This window comes from Eleutherodactylus coqui, chromosome 13, assembly GCF_035609145.1.
Source record: "Eleutherodactylus coqui strain aEleCoq1 chromosome 13, aEleCoq1.hap1, whole genome shotgun sequence".
Classification (NCBI taxonomy): domain Eukaryota; kingdom Metazoa; phylum Chordata; class Amphibia; order Anura; family Eleutherodactylidae; genus Eleutherodactylus; species Eleutherodactylus coqui.
Genome location: NC_089849.1, coordinates 121,800,734 through 121,823,317, shown reverse-complemented (window position 1 = coordinate 121,823,317; position 22,584 = coordinate 121,800,734). Strand labels below are relative to the sequence as shown.

The window sequence follows — 22,584 nt, the reverse complement described above, 5'->3', positions numbered from 1 at the left end:
TATAGCAGTCCAGGGAAGAGGCAGAAGCAGCAAAGTACAGATAGCCGTTTCTGTAACTCCCATTGACCTAGATGTGGAAACAGCGAAGCACAACCCACTCGGTTGTTTCCCTACGTGCCAACAGCCTCACTGAGGTGGCTCCCATAACTAGTAGACTTTCATAGCATACTCTGTGGAATACAAGGCTTGAAGGATACAATTTATTTATAAGAAACAGACCAAAAGAAGGGGAGAAATCATCTCCATCTAGGCAGGAGACTCTATATCATTGCTATTTTGTTATTTTCAGCTTTGGGCTTATGGGGGTACATAGGTTAGCAGTCTTTGACATACTACATGCATCATAGGTAGTTAACATAGCTAGCCTTACCTCTGCCTAGATAGCTAGGCATAGAACAGCAGAGGTATGTCTATCATAAGCAATCTTTAAACTACATCTAGTTTTTCTTAGTGCCTATTTTTCGTAATTAGTTCTGTCTCTGAACCTAGGCATGGTTCCTGATGAGTCAAACATGACGAAACGCATTGAACTAAATAAACAGAATGAATTATTCATAGAGCACAACGTTTACATAAAAAAAGAGCTGTACATGACAGCAATATATATCTCACCTTGAAAACCAGTACTCCATATACATGTGGTGGCTGACAGACCTTGCTGCAGCACTACATGTGGAGGCATATCACTGATGTGTAGTAGTTTTGCTGCTTCTAAAACTACGAGAACTGACACACAATTACGTTTTAATCATTAATTCAGAAGGTGAGACCTTTGGCATTTGCCAGGTCCCTCCCTCGTTTTGGATTCCTCCATATTTTGACCTTTGAGTCATATATTGTAGAAACTGTTTGGGTAAGAATACAAGGAGAGAACAACAGAAAGGACACCATTGTGGGCATTTACCATAGGCCACCTGGACAGAAGATATGGAGGAATTATTTCTACATCAGATGGCCAAGCTCTCAAAAAACCATGACATAGTGATCATGGGAGATAATGATAATGTGCCATTAAAATAACAGGAGCCCACAGACACTGAGTACATGTTTCGAGACCACAAGCGGTCTCTTGATCACCTCTTCATCAGGGAAATGCGGTGGATATAGTTTTTCTTGACCTTAGTAAAGTATTTAACAAAGTATCTCATACCATACTTATTGAAAAAATGACCAAATATGGTATTGACAAGGCAACTGTTAGGTGGATTCACAACTGGCTGAGTGATCGTACTCAAAGAGTGGTCATAAATGGCTGCACATCCAAGTGGAAGAATGTATCAAGTGGGGAACCACAAGGCTCTATCCTGGGCCCAGTGTTGTTCAAAATTTTTATAAATGATCTGGAGGAGGGAATTGATGGAAAACTGATCAGATTTTCAGACGACACAAAGCTAGGAGGGATAGCTAACACTAGGGAAGATAGGGAGTATTCAAAAAGATCTAGAAAAGCTTGTACAGTGGGCAGCAACTAATAGAATGGTATTTAACAAGGAGAAATGCAAAGCCCTACATCTGGGCAAGAAAAATGAAAAAACGCATACAGAATGGGAGGAATTGAGCTAAGTAGCAGCACATGTGAAAAAGACTTGGGTATACTAATAGATCATAGACTGAACATGAGTCAACAATGTGATGCAGCAGCCAAAAAGGCAAACACAATTCTGGAATGTAATAAGAGAAGCATAGAGTCTAGATCACGTGAGGTCATTATCCCCCTCTACTCTTCCTTAGTCAGACCTCATCTGGAATACTGTGTCCAGTTCTGGGCACCACACTTTAAAAAAGACATATACAAACTGGAGCAAGTTCTGAGAAGTGTTACCAAGATGGTGAGCGGTCTGCAAATCATATCCTTTGAGGAACCGTTAAAGGATTTGGGAATGTTTAGCTTGCAAAAAAGAAGGCTGAGAGGAGACTTAATAGCAGGCTACAAATATCTGAAGGGCTGTCACAGTGCAGAGGGATCATCCTTATTCTCATTTGTACAAGGAAAGACTAGAAGCAATGGGATGAAACTGAAAGGGAGGAGACACAAATTAGATATTAGAAAAAACTTTCTGACATTGTAGGTGATCAATGAGTGGAACAGGTTACCACAGGACGTGGTGAGTTCTCCTTCAATGGAAGTCTTCAAACAAAGGCTGGACAAATCTTTGTCTAAGATGATTTAGTAAATCCTGCACTGAGCAGGGGGTTGGACCCGATGACCTTGGAGGTACCTTTCAACTCTACTATTCTATGATTCAATTCAGATTTGTATTGTGATTTCTGGGATTCATATCATTATGTAGGGATTTTTTAGATTTAATGTGTTTTTATAATTGTGTGTATTTTTGTGTTTCTTTCTTTATATGAACTTTCTATTTGTAATAAATATCTATTATCATAACTCCTGCACTCCAGTTTTGTTTTCTTCTGTTTGCTATATATTATAGGATGGACTTTTTGTTATTTATATGGGTTGTATGCAATAGATATTCTCACATGCGATTTATGATGCCCTGTGGCTTTTGTTAAATTATATATTCCAGTACACAGCAGATATAAATCTCCTGCTCTCAGACCATGGGTTAGAATAGAACCCTTGGGAATAAGCTGGGGCCACCCTACATGGGTGTAACCTAAGGACCATGGACAGTTTTTAGGAACAACCAACTTCCTAGTTAGGTAAGGCAACACATTCCCCAGTGGTTTTTAGGATGAGAATAGAGGTCATGTTGTTGTAAGTGTGTGTGGGGGGGGGGGGGGGAGGGGGCTATGTAGCATGATGAAGCAGTTGCAAAAGGGAGGACTGTTAGTGAAGTGAATATGGCTCCATTTTGTATCCATCTTTGTATGCTACTTTATTTTGTATGTTTCGGTCTGTCATATGTGCACATAAAAATGAGGATTGACACCCCAAAATGGATACCCTGTTTGTCCTGTGTTCAGAAACATACCCATTATGGCCCTAATATTATGTCTGTATGCACAACGGGGTCCAAAATGAAAGGAGCAGCTGGTGGCTTTCAGAATAGAAACTTTGCTTGAAGGCCTTTTAGGACGCATAGCACACTTGTCCAGAGCATTTAAACTGCCAAAACAATAGAAAAACCGCCACAAATTACCCCATTTTGAAAACTAGACCCCTTAACGAATTCATCTAGGGGTGTACTGTATATTTTGACCACACCGTTTTTATATGAATCTAAAACAGAAGGAAACGGCAAAGCAGAAGGAAAAAAATTACGATTTTCATTTTTTTGGCAATTGTGTCATTTTAAAAACAGGTTTTTTTGTACAGCACATTTATGAATGAAGACTTGCACCCCAAAATGGATACCCTTGTTTGTCCCGTGTTCAGAAACATACCCGTTGTAGCCCCAATTTGCTTACTGGACACATGGCTACGCTTGGAATGGAGGGAACACCCGAATAAATTCCCCACCCATTTCTCACTTGTAGAGCCATTAAGCTGCCAAAACAATATAACGCCCCCCCGCAACTGATCCCATTTTGAAATCTAGGCCCCTTAGCCCATTTAACTAGATGTGTACTGAGCACTGACTCGCCTTTTTCTTTTGGAAAATTATGAAACAAATGAAAAATAAATAGAATTTATTTTTTTCCCAAATGTCACTTTCATAACAGTCTTCCTTGTTACAAGCAGGAAAAACTGGGGAGGCGCACCCCAAATTTCATAGCTCTAGTTCTTCTGTGTTCAGCAATAGCCCCCATTATAGCCCCAATCTACTTACTGGACACATGGATAGGCCTATGATGGAGGGAACACCCATTGGATTTCAAGGAACTGAATACATTCAAGGCCCCATTTGCTCACTTGTGCAGAAAAAAAAGGATTCCCTAAAAAAGAACCTCACTCCCGTCCCTGTTTTTGGCATTCCCTATATATCCGATAAAAGTAATAATGTAAGGCTGTGTGGTATGTCTCAAAATAGAGACCTGGTTTGGATGGGCACATGGGGCAATAAAACAAAGTATCCCTCCTCCTTCCTTGCTGCAAACCCAACACTTTTTTGGGGTATATTTTTTGACCTCAATGGCAGAGATGGGGTGTAGAAAGTGGTGCTCTGTGAGCCTTTGCACCTTCTCAAGCTTGTAAGCTTGTTGGGGTGCGATGGTCTTAAACAGAAGGCGCTCAACAAGCCGATTCTGGAATTCCAAGGTGGTCAGCTTTCCCTGGGATGTTTTCTAAATGATGTAGGCATTATAGGCAGCGATCTGAATTAGATAGATTGCTACTTTTTTATACCAGGTCCTGGTATTACGCTTTACCAGATATGACTGAAGCGCCTGGTCGGACAGGTCTACACCCCCCATAATTTTTTAGAATTCATGATGCAGACAGGTTTTCTTTTCTCTGTTGCAGCCCCCCTCTACCTGATTGTCTGCATGCAAGGTTGATGGCATATAGACGTCTTTTTCGTTATGCCACTTGACTGCAAGCAGTGGGTCACCTGCCGTGGTATATAACGCCCCTTTTTCCACAGGCCTGGACACCAAGGGGTTGTGGGAATCCCACTGTATTTTTTCGTATTCCCCCACAAGCCCCTGTATTTGCATCAAATAGGGCTTTATATAGTGGGACACTGGTATAATAATTATCCGTATACACGATGCCCCTTATATAAGAATGGGCCAATGAGCTCCCAAACTATTTTTCCATTTATGCTGATGTTATCTGGGCGGTTTGTGGGATTAAGGTGGCGGTCCCTGCCTTCATAAATGAAAACAATAGCAGGTAATGCCTGTTGCACTCTTGCACACCTTGTATAACATAACGCCATACCTGGCGCGTTTAGAGGGGATGAACTGGCGGAATGAGAGACGGCCCTTGAAACTCATTAGTGGCTCATCCACTGACAGATTTTTAGCAGGGGTACACATACTTTTTAAAAGAATCTTTTAATAGGGATATTAGGGGCCTCAATTTACAGAACCTGTCATACGCAGGGTCATTTCTTAGGGGAATTTTGTTATCATCAGAAAATGGAAGAAACGCACAATATCAAATAGTTGACAGGTCATAACTGACGAAAAATGCAGTGGTTGCGTGAACAGCACTAATGCACCAGTACGACTTTATGGAGGATTTTTTTACTTGGACGACTCCCAAGAATTTTTTTTTAATTTCCGGGACATTTGTGGGGGTCCATGTTCTGGAATACACAGAGGTGGGGTGCTCTGTAATAAGTTGTCCAGCATAAATGTTGGTCTGCTGAACAATTACCATATATACTCGAGTAGAAGTCGAATTTTTCTGCACATTTTTTTGTGCTGAAAAGCCCCCCTCAGCTTTTACTCGAGTTAGTTAAAAAAGAAACAAAAACTAAAAAAAAGCAATACTCACCTCCCACCCGTCGTCTGTGTTCCCGTTGTAATGGTCTCCCTGGCGATGCGGCAAGCTGCTTCAGAATTCTCCCCGCTGTCATCTTCCTGCTCCGCTTTGAATTTCACAGCCATCAGTGCTGTGTAACTGAGCGCTATGATTGGATCGAGCGCCAGCCAATCAGAGCCACAGCTCGATCATTCACAATCATTCAGTGAATGACATCACTGAATGATTGTGATTGGTTTATCGAGCGGGCGAATTCAAAGCCGAGCAAGGAGATGACAACAGGGAGAATTCTCAAGCAGCTTGTCGCACCACCGGGGACAGCATCGCGCTGGGTACACAGACGCCGGCTGGGAGTGGAGTATTGCATTTTTTTTTACCTTGTATATACTAGAGTATAGCTCGGCTTATACTCGAGTCAATAGGTTTTACGAGTTTTTGGTGGTAAAACTTATGACTCGGCTTATACTCGGGTCGGTTAATACTTGAGTATATACGGTAATTCCAGGAAGTTGTCACTAATAAATAAATTTTAAAAATTAAAAAGGGCAAAATTAGTGAAATCCACATTAACGCCCAGAGTCACTGTAAATTGAGGTATTTGGGGTGAAAATAAATCTGCGGAATTCTGCATTGTGGCCCTGCTGCCCCTTCAACCTCCATAGGGATAGCGGTAGACTCATCGCTGTCAGAATATATAGGTCTTCCCGTATCACTACAGTACACAACAGAGCATACACCTGATCTACACTAAAACGTCTACGCGCCATTTTAGAAATATTTTTTTATGGACCAAATGAAAAAAGATTAACCCCAAAAAATGTGTGTGGGTATTCTTCACTTTGTGGGTGAAGTGGGTTGATTAGGGTGTGAGGGGTGGTAATAACGGGGCAATTGTGTTTTTTTTTTCTCACTCTATACAGCACATGATTTTTCACTCTTATCCTCCTCCTCTCACCAACTCTGTCATTCAGGGGAGAGAGATACACAGGACTAATCCTGTGCTGTGTTTATTAAAGAATTGACATGGAGGACTGTGATAGGTGTAAAAAGACTGTGGGCCTGTCACAAAGGGGTTAACAAGAATTGCAGAAATGTGCTAAAGAATAAAAAGGACCTTGATGGCTTAGAGCAGTGTTGGCGAACTTTTTAGAGACCGAGTGCCCAAACTGCAACCCAAAACCTACTTATTTATCGCGAAGTGCCAACACATCAGGGGGCGGGGCTTATCACGACATGATTTTACCCCCGTCGTTCTGAAAAGGACCGGGCCACTTCGAAATAGACAGCGTGCAGATTGTGACTGCTTTTTGGATGTGGAAATACTGCAGAATGTCCTCAGCGGAAAATACTGTGGCAAATTCTGCAGCATTTCCGCATCTAAAAAGCTTGTAACAGCGACATCCCACAGTGCCCCCCCCCCCTTTCCCCGTGTAATAGCGACATCCCACAGCGGCCCACATGGAAGGACGAGAGTCGTAGGAATAAACAAGCCCCCAGCCAATCAGAAGCTGGGGGCGTTAACAAGTGTCAATGCAGGTGTATTATGTCACCAACCCCAACATCCGGTGATGACATAATACACCAGTACCCAGCGCTGCTAGCAGCGCAGCTGTGTGAATGCCGGCAGGAAGCCGCAGCCACTGCCAGGATTCACAAGTGGTGAGAGGGCGATGGCGGCGCGTGCCAAAAGGAGAGCTGTGCGTGCCGCCGCTGGCACGCGTGCCATAGGTTCGCCACTACTGGCTTAGAGCATTCCAAAGAAGAGATTGAGAAAGCAGACTCTGTGGCCCAGGGTCGAAGTCTGTCGTGCGCGGTGCCCCTCCGCCTGGGAGAAGTCTGTCGTGCGCGGTGCCCCTCCGCCTGGGAGAAGTCTGTCGTGCGCGGTGCCCCTCCGCCTGGGAGAAGTCTGTCGTGCGCGGTGCCCCTCCGCCTGGGAGAAGTCTGTCGTGTGCGGTGCCCCTCCGCCTGGGAGAAGTCTGTCGTGTGCGGTGCCCCTCCGCCTGGGAGAAGTCTGTCGTGTGCGGTGCCCCTCCGCCTGGGAGAAGTCTGTCGTGCGCGGTGCCCCTCCGCCTGGGAGAAGTCTGTCGTGCGCGGTGCCCCTCCGCCTGGGAGAAGTCTGTCGTGCGCGGTGCCCCTCCGCCTGGGAGAAGTCTGTCGTGCGCGGTGCCCCTCCGCCTGGGAGAAGTCTGTCGTGTGCGGTGCCCCTCCGCCTGGGAGAAGTCTGTCGTGTGCGGGGCCCCTCCGCCTGGGAGAAGTCTGTCATGCGCGGTGCCCCTCCGCCCAGGAGAAGTCTGTTGTGCGCGGTGCCCCTCCGTCTGGGAGAAGTCTATCATGTACAGTGCCATTCCAATTGGGAGAAGTCTATCATGTACGGTGCCACTCCGGCTGGAAGAAGTCTGTCATGTGCGGTGCCCCTCCGGCTGGAAGAAGTGGGTTTGGCGATCCAGATGTTAATAGCCTATCATGCATATTAATATTCATGTTTGGTATTATAAGCCAATGGTAATAAATGAATTATAATACATTTGAATAATTACAAATGAGGCGCTTGCCTCTGTATAAATTGCTAATAACTAAACAGACAACTTCCAATCACCTCAGTCTGCCTGGTTTACAAGTCATTCCGAGCTCGGCTATGAACAAACTAATTTGAAAACCCAAAGACATACCTTCGAAAGCAGATCTTTAAGCTTTCACTAAAAGCAGCTAGCTTCCACCTACCAGCTCAGCCCAGAGAAAGGGGAATGGCTAGATAAATGCAGGATGCGCGCCATATACCGGCCAGGAATACAAATATCATCTAGTATGTTCCCAAGAATGAGATAAATGAAGAGTAGAGTTTATCCCACAAAAATCAAGCCCTCATAGAACTCCAGCAATGGAAAAGAACGTTATGGCTTCTGGAATGCGGTGACACAAAAACAAAGTTTATTATTTTTTAGGCTTTTTTAGTGTACAAAAAAGCAAAAACGTAAAAAAAACAAAACCGTGTAAGCTTAGTATCACTGGAATTGTGCTGACCCCACATCATCTATTCAGGAAATTGATTGCCGTGAAAATGAAAGAGAAATTCTGCCATTATTTTCCCCAAACCCACCCCCACCCCCTCAAAAAAAAAAAAAAAATTATAAAAAACTTATACAATACATTATACACACCCAAAAATGATGCCATTGAAAAATACAACTTGTCCTACAAAAACCAGCTCTGGTACGGCTATGTCGAAGCACAAATTAAAAATCTATGAACGTGATCATAACGAATAAATTAATTAAAAAATGGTCATTGATCATTAGGGCCCAAAATGACTCCATCATTAAAGGGGTTGTCCCGCGAAACAAAGTGGGGGTATACACTTCTGTATGGCCATATTAATGCACTTTGTAATGTACATCGTGCATTAATTATGAGCCATACAGAAGTTATTCCCTTACCTGTTCCGTTGCTAGCGTCCTCGTCTCCATGGTGCCGTCTAATCTTCAGCGTCTAATCGCCCGATTAGACGCGCTTGCGCAGTCCGGTCTTCTCCCTTCTGAATGGGGCCGCTCGTGCCGGAGAGCGGCTCCTCGTAGCTCCGCCCCGTCACGTGTGCCGATTCCAGCCAATCAGGAGACTGGAATCGGCAATGGACCGCACAGAAGCCCTGCGGTCCACCGAGGGTGAAGATCCCGGCGGCCATCTTCACAAGGTAAGTCAGAAGTCGCCGGAGCGTGGGGATTCGGGTAAGTACTGGACGGTTTGTTTTTTTTATGCCTGCATCGGGTTTGTCTCGCGCCGAACGGGGGGGCTATTGAAAAAAAAACAACCCGTTTCGGCGCGGGACAACCCCTTTAAAGGGTTAAATAGACCTTTAGAATAACATAGAACAACAGATACATTTCAGATGCCACTTTTCTTCCCCAGTGACTGACACGCCCGAAATTCAGGACAGTCCCAGTGATTTGCTATGGAGTATGTTTGTTTATAATTCATGGAAAACCCAATAAAAACAGATCGGATTACAACAAATCTAGCTGTGAGGTACCATTAACCCCTTAAGGACACGGCCTATTTTGGGCTTAAGGACGCAATGATTTTTTACAGATTTTCATCTCCCTTTTTCAAAAGCCATAACTTTTTTATTTTTCTATTGACGTGGCCGTATGAGGGCTTATTTTTTGCGTGGCAAACTGTAGTTTTCATTAGTGCCATTTTTGGGTACATTGACTATATTGCAAAACTTTTATATATTTTTTTTATGATAGCAGGGAGAGAAAAGCACCAATTCTGCCATAGATTTTTGGTTTGTTCTTCTTTACAGCGTTAATCATGTGGCATAAATGACATATACCGTATTTTCTGGCATATAAGATGACCTTTTAACCCTGAAAAATTTGCTCTGCAGTCGGGGGTCGTCTTATACGCCGGGTATACAGATGAGGCGCTGTCCCAAAAAAAATTTTAAAATTCTCACCTCCCGCGGTGCTGCTGCAGGCTTTCGCTCACTCGTGCACGCCGACAGAGCATTGCTTTCTGCAAGCGGGGCTTGAATGCCCCACCTCCAGAAAGCTAATGCTCTGATTTGCTAACTAAGTCTGGCGTTGGCCAATCACAGCCATTCATGACATCATTGAATGCCTGTGATTGGCTAACACCAGACTAAGTTAGCCAATCAGAGCATTAGCTTTCTGGAGGCAGGGCACTCAAGCCCCACTTGCAGAAAGCAATGCTCTGCTGGCGTGCACGAGAGAGCGACAGCCTGCAGCGGCGTCAGCTGAGGTATTGAGTTTTTAATTTTTTTTTTTTACACTATATTCCCGGCATATAAGACGAAAAGTCGGGGGTCGTCTTATATGCCAGAAAATACGGTACATTTTTTTCTGTGGGTGTTTAAGTACAACAATACCAAAATTGTCTTTTTTTTTTCAAAGTTTTTCCACTTTTCGGCAATAAAAACCTTTTTTTGGGAAATTATCTTTTGTTTCTAAATTGCTGCAGTTAAAGTCGTACAACTCTTATTTTTCCATGCACGGAGCTCTGTGAGGGCTTATTGTTTGCAAGACGAGCTGTAGCTTTTATTGGTACCCTTTTGGGGTACATACAGCTTTTTTCATCACTTTTATTGCGTTTTTGGGAGGCAAAATGAAAAAAATAAGGATTTTGTAACGCTTTTTGCCATGCAGGATAAAAAGCATGTTCAATTTATTGTAGGCATCGTTACGGATACGAGGATACTAAATATGTGGGATTTTAATTTCTTTTTACATTTTTTCTGTTAATATGGGAAAAAGCACAAAAAAGGGTTTTGTGGGTTTTTTTACATTATTGTTTACCCCTTTAATGTCCCTGTAGGGGACTTGTACAATCACATCTATGATCACTATGATAAGGCATTGTAGGACTTCTGTCCTGCAATGCCTTATCGCTTGTTATAGCGATCATAGGCAATGGTAATGTAGAACGCCTGTATCTGGCGTCCTGTTGCCATGTCAAGCCACCAGGTTGTCCGCGATTTCATCGCATGACTCCCTCTGCGAACCCTTTACATGCCGCGATCTGCCGATGGACCCCCACTATTGGATCTCTCCTGATCTTGCACTATCCACAGGACGCAAGTGTACATCCTGTTGCGTTAAGTACCCCTCTGCAAGGACGTAAATTTACATCCTGTGGCGGGAAGGGGTACTCTGGGCACAGACTAACATTCTAAAATGTAATGTACATCACAATATGTCATTCTGGCCCTGGCCTAGCTACTTTCTTCATTTTCTATAACACGTGACCCTCTACCTAAGAAAAAAAAAAACACCTCCAATTCTCCTGATGTCTCTTCCGCATTTGCTATTTCCTCCCCTTTCCATTACCTCCCACATCCTGTGAGCAGTGCAGTGGAGGACATGAGCGGAAGCACTGTACTGGATTGCTCATGTGCAGTTCAGAGCGCTTAAAGGTCCGGTCTGTGGGCTTCAGCAGGCTTTTTCTGGAAGTCTGAGTAAGAGGGAGGTTGGTGCTGGTAAGTGGCAGGACCTGTGAGCTGGGGGCGGAGCTACAGCACTGGCCAGGAGACAAAAACTCTATAGATGCTGGGAGTTGTAGGTCTGTTGCTGTGTTTACAGGGGAAGTGATGCATGTAAACACAGCGGCAGATTGGCGGTTGTACAGGATGAAGTAGAGGGTCCACAGCGGCAGATAAGAGGTGCAGATTGCCACTACTTAGTTGTACCTCCTAGATTTAAGCATTTTCACAATTTCCATTTTGTGTCCATAAAAACCCCGTTAAGAATATTTACATCTCACCTGGTTTCCGGTTTTTCGTAAAGTTTTCTTCCTCACGCTGCTCATCATTCCACTTTCTCATCTGTTCTCCATCTTCAAGGGATTTAATTTCGATTGTAAGATCATCAAAATCATCACACTAAATAATAAGAGTAGATGGAAAACAAACTATAATAAAATGTTCTCTTATTATCTTCCTATTGATAAACTCATTATTTTATAACAGTAACATTTAGACACTAACGATAGATACACACTATTCTAACTGTACATGTTTAAGGCCGATACTTATGGTATTATTGTATTTAGAGTTGTCTATTCTTATAGGCCGCCTGCAGACGGCCAGGTCGGATCCCGCTGCGAGAATTCTCCCGTGTGCAGGGGGCCATACGCAAGTGCATTTATTAAATAAACATGCTACTGCAGATGCGTTCGTTTAGCCCATTAGTAACCGCCAATACGCTTTTTTTACACTAATGAGTTCACTAATGAGTTCTAAAAACTGCACACACACCTTTCACAGTAGTCCCATGGAGTAAAAAAAAAAAACGAGTTAGGCTGTGTATTAACTGCCAGGATTGGTGAATTCTCTAATTCCGGATGGTTTACACCCTACATTCTGCAGTCAATACATACCACAGCATGTAAGCAGTTGACAGAGGGAAGGAGAGAGTTCTGACACCCCGCGATGCAATAAGGAGGTGCCCAATAGATTGCCATGGCAGTGGGAAGTCTGACATAGGCCTCTATGTCTGCCATGTAACTCAGCCTATTAACCCCTTGAGTGGCGGGTTTCCTACCACCCTGTCAGACCCACCAGGGCAGGTTTTTTAAAATGGTCTAATCATTGAATTTCAACTAATTTTGCAGTTGCGTCTCAAGAGCCATAACTTTTTCATTTTTCCATTGACATGGCCATATAAGGGCTTGTTTTTTGCGGGACAAGTTGTGATTTTTTTTAAACAGGGGGGAGGAAAAAAAGAAATGGGGAAAAAAGAAAAAAAGGGGGCCACGTCATTAAGGGGTTAAATAATGCATTAACTTCCTTCTCTGGGTCATTACGACACACATGGATACCGCATGTGTGATTTTATTTTTGATTTTTTTACCAAGTAAAGGGAGACAAGTGTTTTTATAATTTTTTAACTTTTGTTTTTTTTTTTACTTTTTTTTGTCCCTTTAGGGGACTTCCACAGGGACCCATCAGGACCCCCTGATCATATTCCGGGGGTCCGATGGTGACAGCCCTTTACATGCTGCAGTGACAGCCCTTTACATGCTGCAGTCACATAGACTGCCGCATGTAAAGGGTTAACACAGCAGAGATCGGAGGTTTTCTCTGATCTCTGCTGTAAGAGCTAGTACCTAGCTGTCCTCTGACAGCCAAGCACTAGCTCTCCCTGCCACAGAGACCATCGGCTTGCTTCTGACAAGCCGATGGTCTCTATGGCAACCTATAAACAAAGCAGGAGACTTAGAAGCAGGAGATTGCCAATATCTTCTGCTGGTTTTTCAAAGCCCTTGCTTTGTTCTCTGTGGGACTGTGCAGGCAGAGCACAATGCCACAGCTTGTGGCATTGTGCTCTGTAGCTCCCATAGTGATACATAGCCCGGAAATCTTCCAGGCTATATCGCTATGGGCAGTGGAGCTCGTCCCGGAAAATTTCCGGACGTGCCACTCAAGGGGTTAAACTCTGCTGGGTGCAGGATCTAAAAGGCAATTGTCATAGGCATAGTACACAGCACTACATAGTACACTGCATCTTAAAGTCCCCTTGAGGGGCTGAAAATGATGTAAGAAGTGTCAGGGCTTAATAAGAAGCCAGTAAATAGATAATATACTGCAAAACTGAATAACGTAGCATACTGTACATGCGATCAGATCAAAGCATATCAACATAAGGCCTCTTTCACATGGGTGACACGGCATCACCGCAAGAAAATCGAGGCAATATTGCATCGCTGGTCCGTGCGATATCGCAGCGTCTTCTCATGGCAATTTGATTTCGTAGCGTTACAAAGTCGCATTATTTTCAGGGTAGGGCTTGAAATATAAGCTCTACCCTGAAAATAAACCCTAACTGCAGAAAAAATAAAAATAAAGTATACCTTACCTAGCGCTGTCTGGGTCTCTGCTGCAGCTTCTTCCTGGTCCTCGAAACTGGTCTTAATCTCTTCTGGCCTCCTGGAAGCGCTGGCTGTGATTGGCTGATGCTTAGTCACTCACAGCCAGTGCTTAATGAATGGCTGTTATTGGTTCATCTAGCGCTGGCTGTGATTGGCTAAGCGTCAGCCAATCACAGCCAGCGCTTCCAGGAGGCAGAGATCTTTCAATCCCCAGTCAGAAGAGATGAAGAAAACCATGCCAGGATCTGGGGAGAAGCTGCTGTGGCGTTGGACAGCTCTTTTAAGATGATGTATACTGGTTGTTTTTTTTTCCTGCAGCCAGGACTTAGTTTAGGGCTTTGACAGTAGGATTTCCTAGAAAATTGCATAGCACCGCACGAAAATCGTGTTTTCAACAGAGGGAAAGACTCCATAGGGAAACATGGGCTATAAAACCTCACGAGTCGTGTGCATATCGCCAAACCTGTGAGGTTTTTATGTTGGGATGTCGCAAGCTACAAAACATCGCATGTGTGAATTAACCCATAGGAAAGCATGGGATTCCCATACATGTGATTTGTAGCATTGTAGCAATTGCGTGACTTTGTCACCCGTGTGAAGGAGGCCTAAAGATCACTTCGTACATTAAAAAAAAGTCTTACATAGCCCCATGAACAAAGGAATAAAAACAGTTTGAGGGGTCAAAAAATGGCTAAACAAAGTAATTTTTTTAAAGAAGGCGTTTCTTTCTTTCCTTAGCGCGACATTAAAAACCATATAAATCTGGTAAATCTGATGCAGCCGTAATCGTGTGGCTCAAGGAATAAACATAACAAGCCATTTTTACCACGTGAACATCATAACAAAATACCCCCCAAAATGACAAAATGTTTCCATGTTTTTCAGTACATTAATGGTACCACTGAAAAATGCAACTTGTCGTGCAAAAAACACGCCCATATATGGATTTGTTGCTGAAAAAATAAATCTTTAATGATCTCTTGAAAGTGAGGAAAAAAAGTCAAACGGAAAAGTGGTGCGACAGGAAGAGGCTACGGTGTACCGTGTAAGTCTAAAGCTCCTGTAGTGCTGCAGGGAAATGGAACTCCTACTGCCACCTATTCCCAACAAATGACAACTGGGCCGAGGTCTGGGAACAATCTGCCCCCCGGACTCTGGCAGACCTCTATCCACAGAACACCCTGTGGTCATTCGAGCCGCTACAGAATAATATGTATAAAAAGGGCCGAATAGTCTACAAACTGCATTAGGTGCTCGTGTGAGTATTCTGATTTTTGGCATATGATGTGGGAGTGTCCCGTTATTGAGGGTTTCTGGGGGGGGGGGGGGTTCCTCTCGGAGCTTGTGGGGGTCCCTGTTGCACTGAGCCCAGAGATTTGCCTATTTGGAATATTAGCTGAAGTAAGTTGGTAACACCATAACAAACATTTTCTGCGGGAATCATTGTTCCTTGCTAGAAAAACAATTGCACTGCGATGGATGGATCGTAAGAAGCCCTCACTTACTATGTGGAGAAAGCTGGTCAATTCGGTGGTGCCATATAATTATATAGTCTACAAGGGATGTAAGTGTCCTGGGAGATTTGACAAAGTGTGGGGTCTGTGGTGGGATTCCCCCCCTTACGTTATATTCACCACAATTAATGTCTTCATCTATTCTGGAGCTCAGACGTGCCCCCTAGTGGATGCACGTTTTCGGGCAGGACCTGTGACCTCGGAGATTTAGCTTGTATATTCTATTCTTGTTCACTTCTAGTTAAGTGGTTCACATTCCTATGTGAACACTGAGCGGAGAGTGTTTACAAACAAGGAGAAGTCAACGAGCCAACGATGATTTTTAGTCCTGCTGAAACTGCATGAATGAAAAGCGAACAATTCTTTTTCTTTGTTGGCTCGCATTTAAACAGAACGATTATAATTTACTTTTTCTGTTACCATGCGGCGCTTGCTGGTCCTCCCGGGGCGGCGGTGTGCGGGGTCCCGCGGTCAAGGCACGTTTCCCCAGCTTGTCCAGCTGGCCGGCGTGGTGCTGGTGGCGTGCGGTGCCATGCGCGCACCTGTTAGTGCAGCTGCCATGCACGAGCTCCCTTTTGGTTGTGTTCTGTTGGGGTTTGGCTGTCTCCCTCTCTCCACCCCTGGGCGGAGGCTTTTGTTTAAGGGTCGGGCAGAGACTGGCAATCACTGCCAGTTATTGGTTTTCCTCAGTGTGCTAGCTAGTCTGCCTCGGTTGGTCTCCTGCTTCTGTCATCTTGTCTGCTATACCTTGCTATTATCCGCCAGGTTTTTCCATCTGCCTCAGTTCTGCTTAGTATTATTTGTGTTGGTTATTTATCTCTGCCTTTTCTGTCAGTATTCTACCCTTTCCATCCAGGTACACCAGCGTCCCTTTTTCGGTCCCTAGTGAGAGTAGGGATCGCCGCCTAGTTGCCCGCCTGGGGTTAGCCAGGAGTGGAGGCCAGTAGGCAGAGACAGGGGTTGTGAGCGAGATCTAGGGCACCCGGGCTGGCGTATCAAGGGTAGTATACCATAACATTTTCTCTTTCTAACGAGTTTTTGGAAATTCGAGCGTTATTCCGCAGCTATTAGGTTCTATTAAACCAATCGCTTCCTGCCTTGCAATGTTTAGGCTGCTGAATTCTACCGTGGATTTCCACAGCGTGAAAGAAATCGTGGCATGTTCTATTTGCAGCGGAAAAACGCATGTCCGGCTTCCATAGGAGTCAATGGAAGCTGTCCGTCCCGCAATACTTCCGCTGTGAGCGCAGTGGAAGTATCGGTAGAATGCACAACACCGCCCACCACTGGCACGTCATTCGCTGCACTGCGCATGCGCGCTGGCTCATGCGGTGGATCCGGAGAGGTGAGTATGGGGTCTTTGTGGGCGATGTGTCAGACTATGCTGCGATATTTCGCTGGTGGAGTACAATACGGCTGTGGGCATGAGGCCTTAGTTGAAGTTGGAGCTGATGCTAGACAAAATCAAGACAATTAATTTAAAATAAATAACACATGTGAAATGACATGAACATATAACCCAGTGGAGTTTTGAAGAACAAAGCTGAGCCGTATCATTTGGGCTCCATCATACTTTTGAAGGTATGGTGAAGGTGGCAGCCTTCCACTCTCCTTGTCCGAGACTTGTCAATGAGTGGTCAGGAGCCATCTGTCACCCTGTATACCCCATGTGATGTCTGGAATCCAGCTGACTATCACAGGGCAATAATAGATAAGATGAGGAGAACTAAAAACAAAGGAAGAATTAGCCCATGTATACAGTGTGAGCTCTGGAGGAGCTAGTTATGGTCATCAGTGATTCTCAGGAGCCAGCCATTGTGATTTACCTGGTCATCCTGCAGGATCTTATCTTCTGAGGAATCGTCAGGTGAAGCAGGATGGTCAAATTTCTCTGGCATACTTTTGTTACTAGATGTTCCTGAAGGACATACAACAGACAAAATATGATGGGTACTAGGTCAATCTGGGTTACTGCTCCAATGAGGTACGTCTTTGCTTACAGCACACAACCTACATGAAATGAAAGGCCTTTTAAGCTACTTAAGAGCCCCCTGGACACTGCTCATCATTTGATGGAGCTACTGTTAGGCTATGTGGGATGTCCTCTTTAGAAAAAGGACAAGAGCCTTAATGGATTGAGAATCTAATGAGAACTCCATTAAAACAACTAGTCGTTCTACTAGGTGGACAGCGTTTAGGTTTTTGGACAATATTAGAGGTTAATGTCAAGGAACACTGAAAACAAAAACATCACTATGACTCCAACACTCTTTTTACACTGCACTCTCTATGGCATGGAAGGGTCACTGTCTCATTTGCACAATCCCTTTTAGAGGGTCTGCCTGCCCTTCACCTCATGTTTTAAGCCAAAGCAAAGCACCCCTAACAAGCAGCAGCTTTCCCTTCGGCAAATTACATGGTAACCATTCCTTTGTATAACTGCATTACAAGGACATCTGTAGCGGTGAAGGGGCAGCCCCCACATTAAAGAGGTTGTCTGTGATAAGACTACTCCTCCATCAGATAATATGTGTTACATGATGGCGCTCCAACTGCTCACCTGTACTATCTGAAGCATGTTCAGGAATTGCCTCTTCATTAACCTCTTGCTCAACCGTCTCGTAAGTCTCTTCTTTAACAACCAAAGTTTGGGTTCCTGATGTGCTTGTTGGGATTTCACTCTAATTACAAAAAAAATCCAAATCTACTGCCGCGATATAGCATGTTCCTTACAGAGCTGCAGTCACACAATGGTAAGTTGGTAATATTAACAGTTCTGGCTAATCAGATGTCTATAGCTGGACAGCAATTCAAGTAGGTTGGCAGGCAAAGACATTATTCCCAGCTATTTACTGAGTTTTGTACAGATGTGCTCTCAGTAATAATAATAATAATAAAAAACTTTACTTGTATAGCGCCAACATATTCCGCAGCGCTTACATAGACGGGGGGATACAGAAAGACAAAAGTACAAACATTACAGAACCACGGTTACATAGTAATCAGCTGATGGATACAATAGGGGTGAGGGTCCTGCTCCAACGAGCTTACATACTACAATTAATGGGGTGATACAGAAGGTAAAGGGGCTGGAGATGTGCACAGTATGGCGAGGTGGAGAGTGAGGGGTGATATACACATAGACAATGGTCAGACATTTAGCCGTGTGACGGCAGAAACAGTATGACTGCAGGAGCGGTTTATGATGGCTAGCAGGGATTGCAGTCAGTAGGTCAGGGAGCATGTTATCAGGCGGAGTACAGAGGGGTTTGTTTAGGGAATGCGGTATGCCTCCCTGAAGAGGTGTGTTTTTAGAGCACGCCTGAAGTTCTGCGAGTCCTGGATTGCTCGGGTAGCCTTTGGTAGTGCGTTCCAGAGGACCGATGCTGCTCTGAAGAAGTCTTGGAGGCGGGAATGAGAAGTTCGAATTAAAGGGGCGCTCAGTCTGGTTTCGTTAGCAGAGCGGAGAGCCCGGGCTGGTTGATGGATTGAGATGAGGGAGACGATGTAGGGGGGCGCTGCACTGTGGAGGGCTTTGTGGATGAAGGTGGCGAGTTTAAATTGAATTCTGTATTTAACGGGCAGCCAGTGCAGTGACCGGCACAGGGCAGAGGCGTCCGAGTACCGGCTGGACAGGAAGATGAACCTGGCTGCCGCATTCAGGATGGATTGGAGAGGGTAGAGTCTGGTGCAGGGGAGGCCGATCAGCAACGAATTGCAATAATCGAGCCGAGAGTGGATGAGGGCAACAGTGAGTGTTTTTATCGTGTCTACAGTGAGAAAAGAGCGGATTCTTGCGATGTTCTTGCGGTGCAGCTGACATGTTCGGGCCAGAGATTGGATGTAGGGGGCAAAAGAGAGATCAGAATCAAATATGACCCCAAGGCAGCGGGCATGTTGTCTAGGAGTTATGGTGGCACCACACACTGAGATGGAGATGTCAGGAGGAGGTCGGTTAGTGGAGGGTGGAAATACCAGTAAGTCAGTTTTAGAGAGGTTTAGTTTTAGGTAGAGAGAGGACATGGTGTTAGAGACAGCAGACAGACAGTTAGTGATGTTTTGGAGTAAAGGTGCAGAGATGTCACGGGAAGAGGTGTATAGCTGGGTGTCATCAGCATAGAGGTGGTATTGGAGGCCAAATCTCCTGATGGTTTGTCCGATAGGGGCTGTGTAGATAGAGAAAAGAAGGGGGCCGAGGACAGAGCCCTGGGGGACCCCAACAGCAAGGGGAAGAGGAGGGGAGGTAGAGCCAGCAAAGAAGACACTGAAAGAGCGGTAAGATAGGTAGGAGGAGAACCAGGAGAGGGCAGTGTCCTTTAGGCCAATGGAGCGTAGCATACTGAGGAGGAGTTTGTGGTCAACAGTGTCAAATGCTGCGGAGAGGTCAAGGAGGATCAGTAGGGAGTAATCACCCCTCGATTTGGCTGTCAGTAGGTCATTGGATACCCTTGTAAGGGCAGTTTCTGTCGAGTGTTGAGGTCGAAAGCCAGACTGTAGGGGGTCTAGGAGAGAGTTCTCTGATAGGTAGCTTACAAGGCGGGAGTAGACCAGCCGTTCTAGTAGTTTGGAGATGAAGGGGAGGTTTGAGATGGGTCGGTAGTTGGCAGCATCAAGTCGCATCCAGAGTCGGCTTCTTTAGCAGTGGGGATATGATGGCGTGTTTGGGGGGACCCCAACAGCAAGGGGAAGAGGAGGGGAGGTAGAGCCAGCAAAGGAGACACTGAAAGAGCGGTAAGATAGGTAGGAGGAGAACCAGGAGAGGGCAGTGTCCTTTAGGCCAATGGAGCGTAGCATACTGAGGAGGAGTTTGTGGTCAACAGTGTCAAATGCTGCGGAGAGGTCGAGGAGGATCAGTAGGGAGTAATCGCCTCTCGATTTGGCTGTCAGTAGGTCATTGGATACCCTTGTAAGGGCAGTTTCTGTCGAGTGTTGAGGTCGAAAGCCAGACTGTAGGGGGTCTAGGAGAGAGTGCTCTGATAGGTAGCTTACAAGGCGGGAGTAAACCAGCCGTTCTAGTAGTTTGGAGATGAAGGGGAGGTTTGAGATGGGTCGGTAGTTGGCAGCATCAAGTCGCATCCAGAGTCGGCTTCTTTAGCAGTGGGGATATGATGGCGTGTTTGAAAGAAGAGGGAAAGATGCCAGAGGTCAGAGAGAGGTTGAATATAGTGGTGAGATGACCACTGGGGAGAGGGATTGGAGGAGGTGTGAGGGGAGGGGGTCGGTAGCGCAGGTGGTGGGGCGAGCAGAGAAGAGCAATTTGGAGACTTCTTCCTCTGTCGCTGGTCTGAGTACAGACAGTGAGCAGGAGCTAGATGCAGTGCTGACAAGACTAGGGTCAGGGCTAGTCTAGGATTGGGAAGTTATTTCCTGACGGATGTCATCAATTTTCTTTTTGAAGTAAGCAGCCAAATCTACAGCACTGAGATCCGTCACTGGGGGCTGCGGTTTAGGGCTGAGAAGGGAGTGAAAAGTATCAAAGAGCCGTTTAGGGTTGTGGGATAGTGAGGAGACTAGAGAGGTGAAATAGACTTGTTTGGCGTGGTGGAGGGCAAGGTTGTAAGTTCTGAGCATGAATTTGAAGTGGAGGAAGTCTGCGGACGTTTGCGATTTCCTCCACAGCCGTTCAGCACTTCTAGCGCACCGCTGGATGAAGCGAGTTTGAGGCGTGAGCCAGGGTTGCCGCGGTCTACATCGGATGGCTCGGGTCCTGGGGGGCGCCGCTTCAGCCAGGGCATATTTGAGAGCGGTGTTGTAGTGAGCGGCAGGTGAGGAGAGAGATGGGGGACAGAGAGGACTGTAGGGATTCAGCAAAGTTCTGGGTGTGAATGGCCTTAAGGTTCCTGTAGGTACTGTAGGTAGGTGGGTCTGGAGAGATGTTAGGGAGCGTGACAGAGAAAGAGAGGAGGTTATGATCCGAGAGCAGGAGAGGGGAGTTAGTGAAGTTGGAAGCAGAGCAGAGCCGGAGGAAGACCAGATCCAGAGTATTGCCATCCCTGTGAGTGGGAGAGGCTGTGAGTTGAGAGAGACCAAGGGAGGAGGTGAGCGAAAGAAGCTGAGAGGCAGATGGGGAGTTGGGGTCATTAGTGTTGATGTTAAAATCACCTAAGATGAGGGTTGGAATTTCACAGGATAGGAAGTGGGGGAGCCAGGCAGCAAAGTGGTCCAAAAACAGGCGAGTAGCCTCAATATTCTGCCCAATTGAAATTAATGGTAACTTTTAAGAAGAAGTCCCCTGATTTTTTTTTCCATTCATTATCTAGCCAACTTCCCACTATATACTAAAAAACATATATATGTAAAAAAAAAAGAAAAAGATGGTGTTTGTAGTGGATGTGGAGAGGGCATATAACGGCCAGCAGGTGGATAGGAGTGGCATGGGGGTGGTGCTGGATCTCCCAGACTGCTCTGTATGCCACACTGTGACAATCATAGAGTTATTCAGGCATCATTTACTCCATTTGAGCCAGTAGAATTTGAAAGAAATGATAATGAGGACTCAAGCTGTGATTAAATGGCCTTCTGACCGTTGAACCAAGGACAGTGTCTCTTCCCGATTCCTCCTCATTTGTTTCGTCCAATCAGTACAAGGCATCTTGACAATGCCTTGCTGGATGCACCCACTGCCAATGACTTCTCTGACCAGATCTGTGTCGCTAATACACACTCACTGTCAAAAAAATTCAATATAGGAGTTTTCAGAATCAAATGAAACTTTCTCTGTGTGATTGAAACGATAATATAATTAATTGATTACAATATCAGAGCAAAGGGATCATTTATTGTGGAAAACCGACCCCTTGTAGGGAGGCTCTAGTACCCTGTTGTACCACCTCTAGCTTGGATACAAGATGTGATACGGGCAGGCATGGAGGCTCTGGTACCCTGTTGTACCGCCTCTAGCTGGAATACAAGATGTGATACGGACAGGCATGGAGGCTCTAGTACCCTGTTGTACCGCCTCTAGCTTGGATACAAGATGTGATACGGACAGGCATGGAGGCTCTAGTACCCTGTTGTACCGCCTCTAGCTTGGATACAAGATGTGATACGGGCAGGCATGGAGGCTCTAGTACCCTGTTGTACCGCCTCTAGCTGGGATACAAGATGTGATACGGGCAGGCATGGAGGCTCTAGTACCCTGTTGTACCGCCTCTAGCGTGGATACAAGATGTGATACGGGCAGGCATGGAGGCTCTAGTACCCTGTTGTACCGCCTCTAGCGTGGATACAAGATGTGATACGGGTGGGCATGGAGGCTCTAGTACCCTGTTGTACCGCCTCTAGCGTGGATACAAGATGTGATACGGGCAGGCATGGAGGCTCTAGTACCCTGTTGTACCGCCTCTAGCG

The 22,584-nt window shown here is 45.4% G+C and overlaps 1 protein-coding gene across 1 annotated transcript in view; it reads right to left on the bottom strand.

The window, feature by feature from the left end:
- LOC136588086 (zinc finger protein 3-like) overlaps window positions 1–22,584 on the bottom strand; it is a 65,852-nt gene that overhangs the window by 9,306 nt on the left and 33,962 nt on the right. The window contains exons 6-8 of the mRNA XM_066587029.1: window positions 17,795–17,915; window positions 17,061–17,152; window positions 11,615–11,732 (exon numbers count right to left, since the gene is read on the bottom strand). Of these exons, the coding sequence (XP_066443126.1) occupies window positions 11,615–11,732; window positions 17,061–17,152; window positions 17,795–17,915 (331 nt within the window). The remainder of the gene's footprint in view (window positions 1–11,614; window positions 11,733–17,060; window positions 17,153–17,794; window positions 17,916–22,584) is intronic.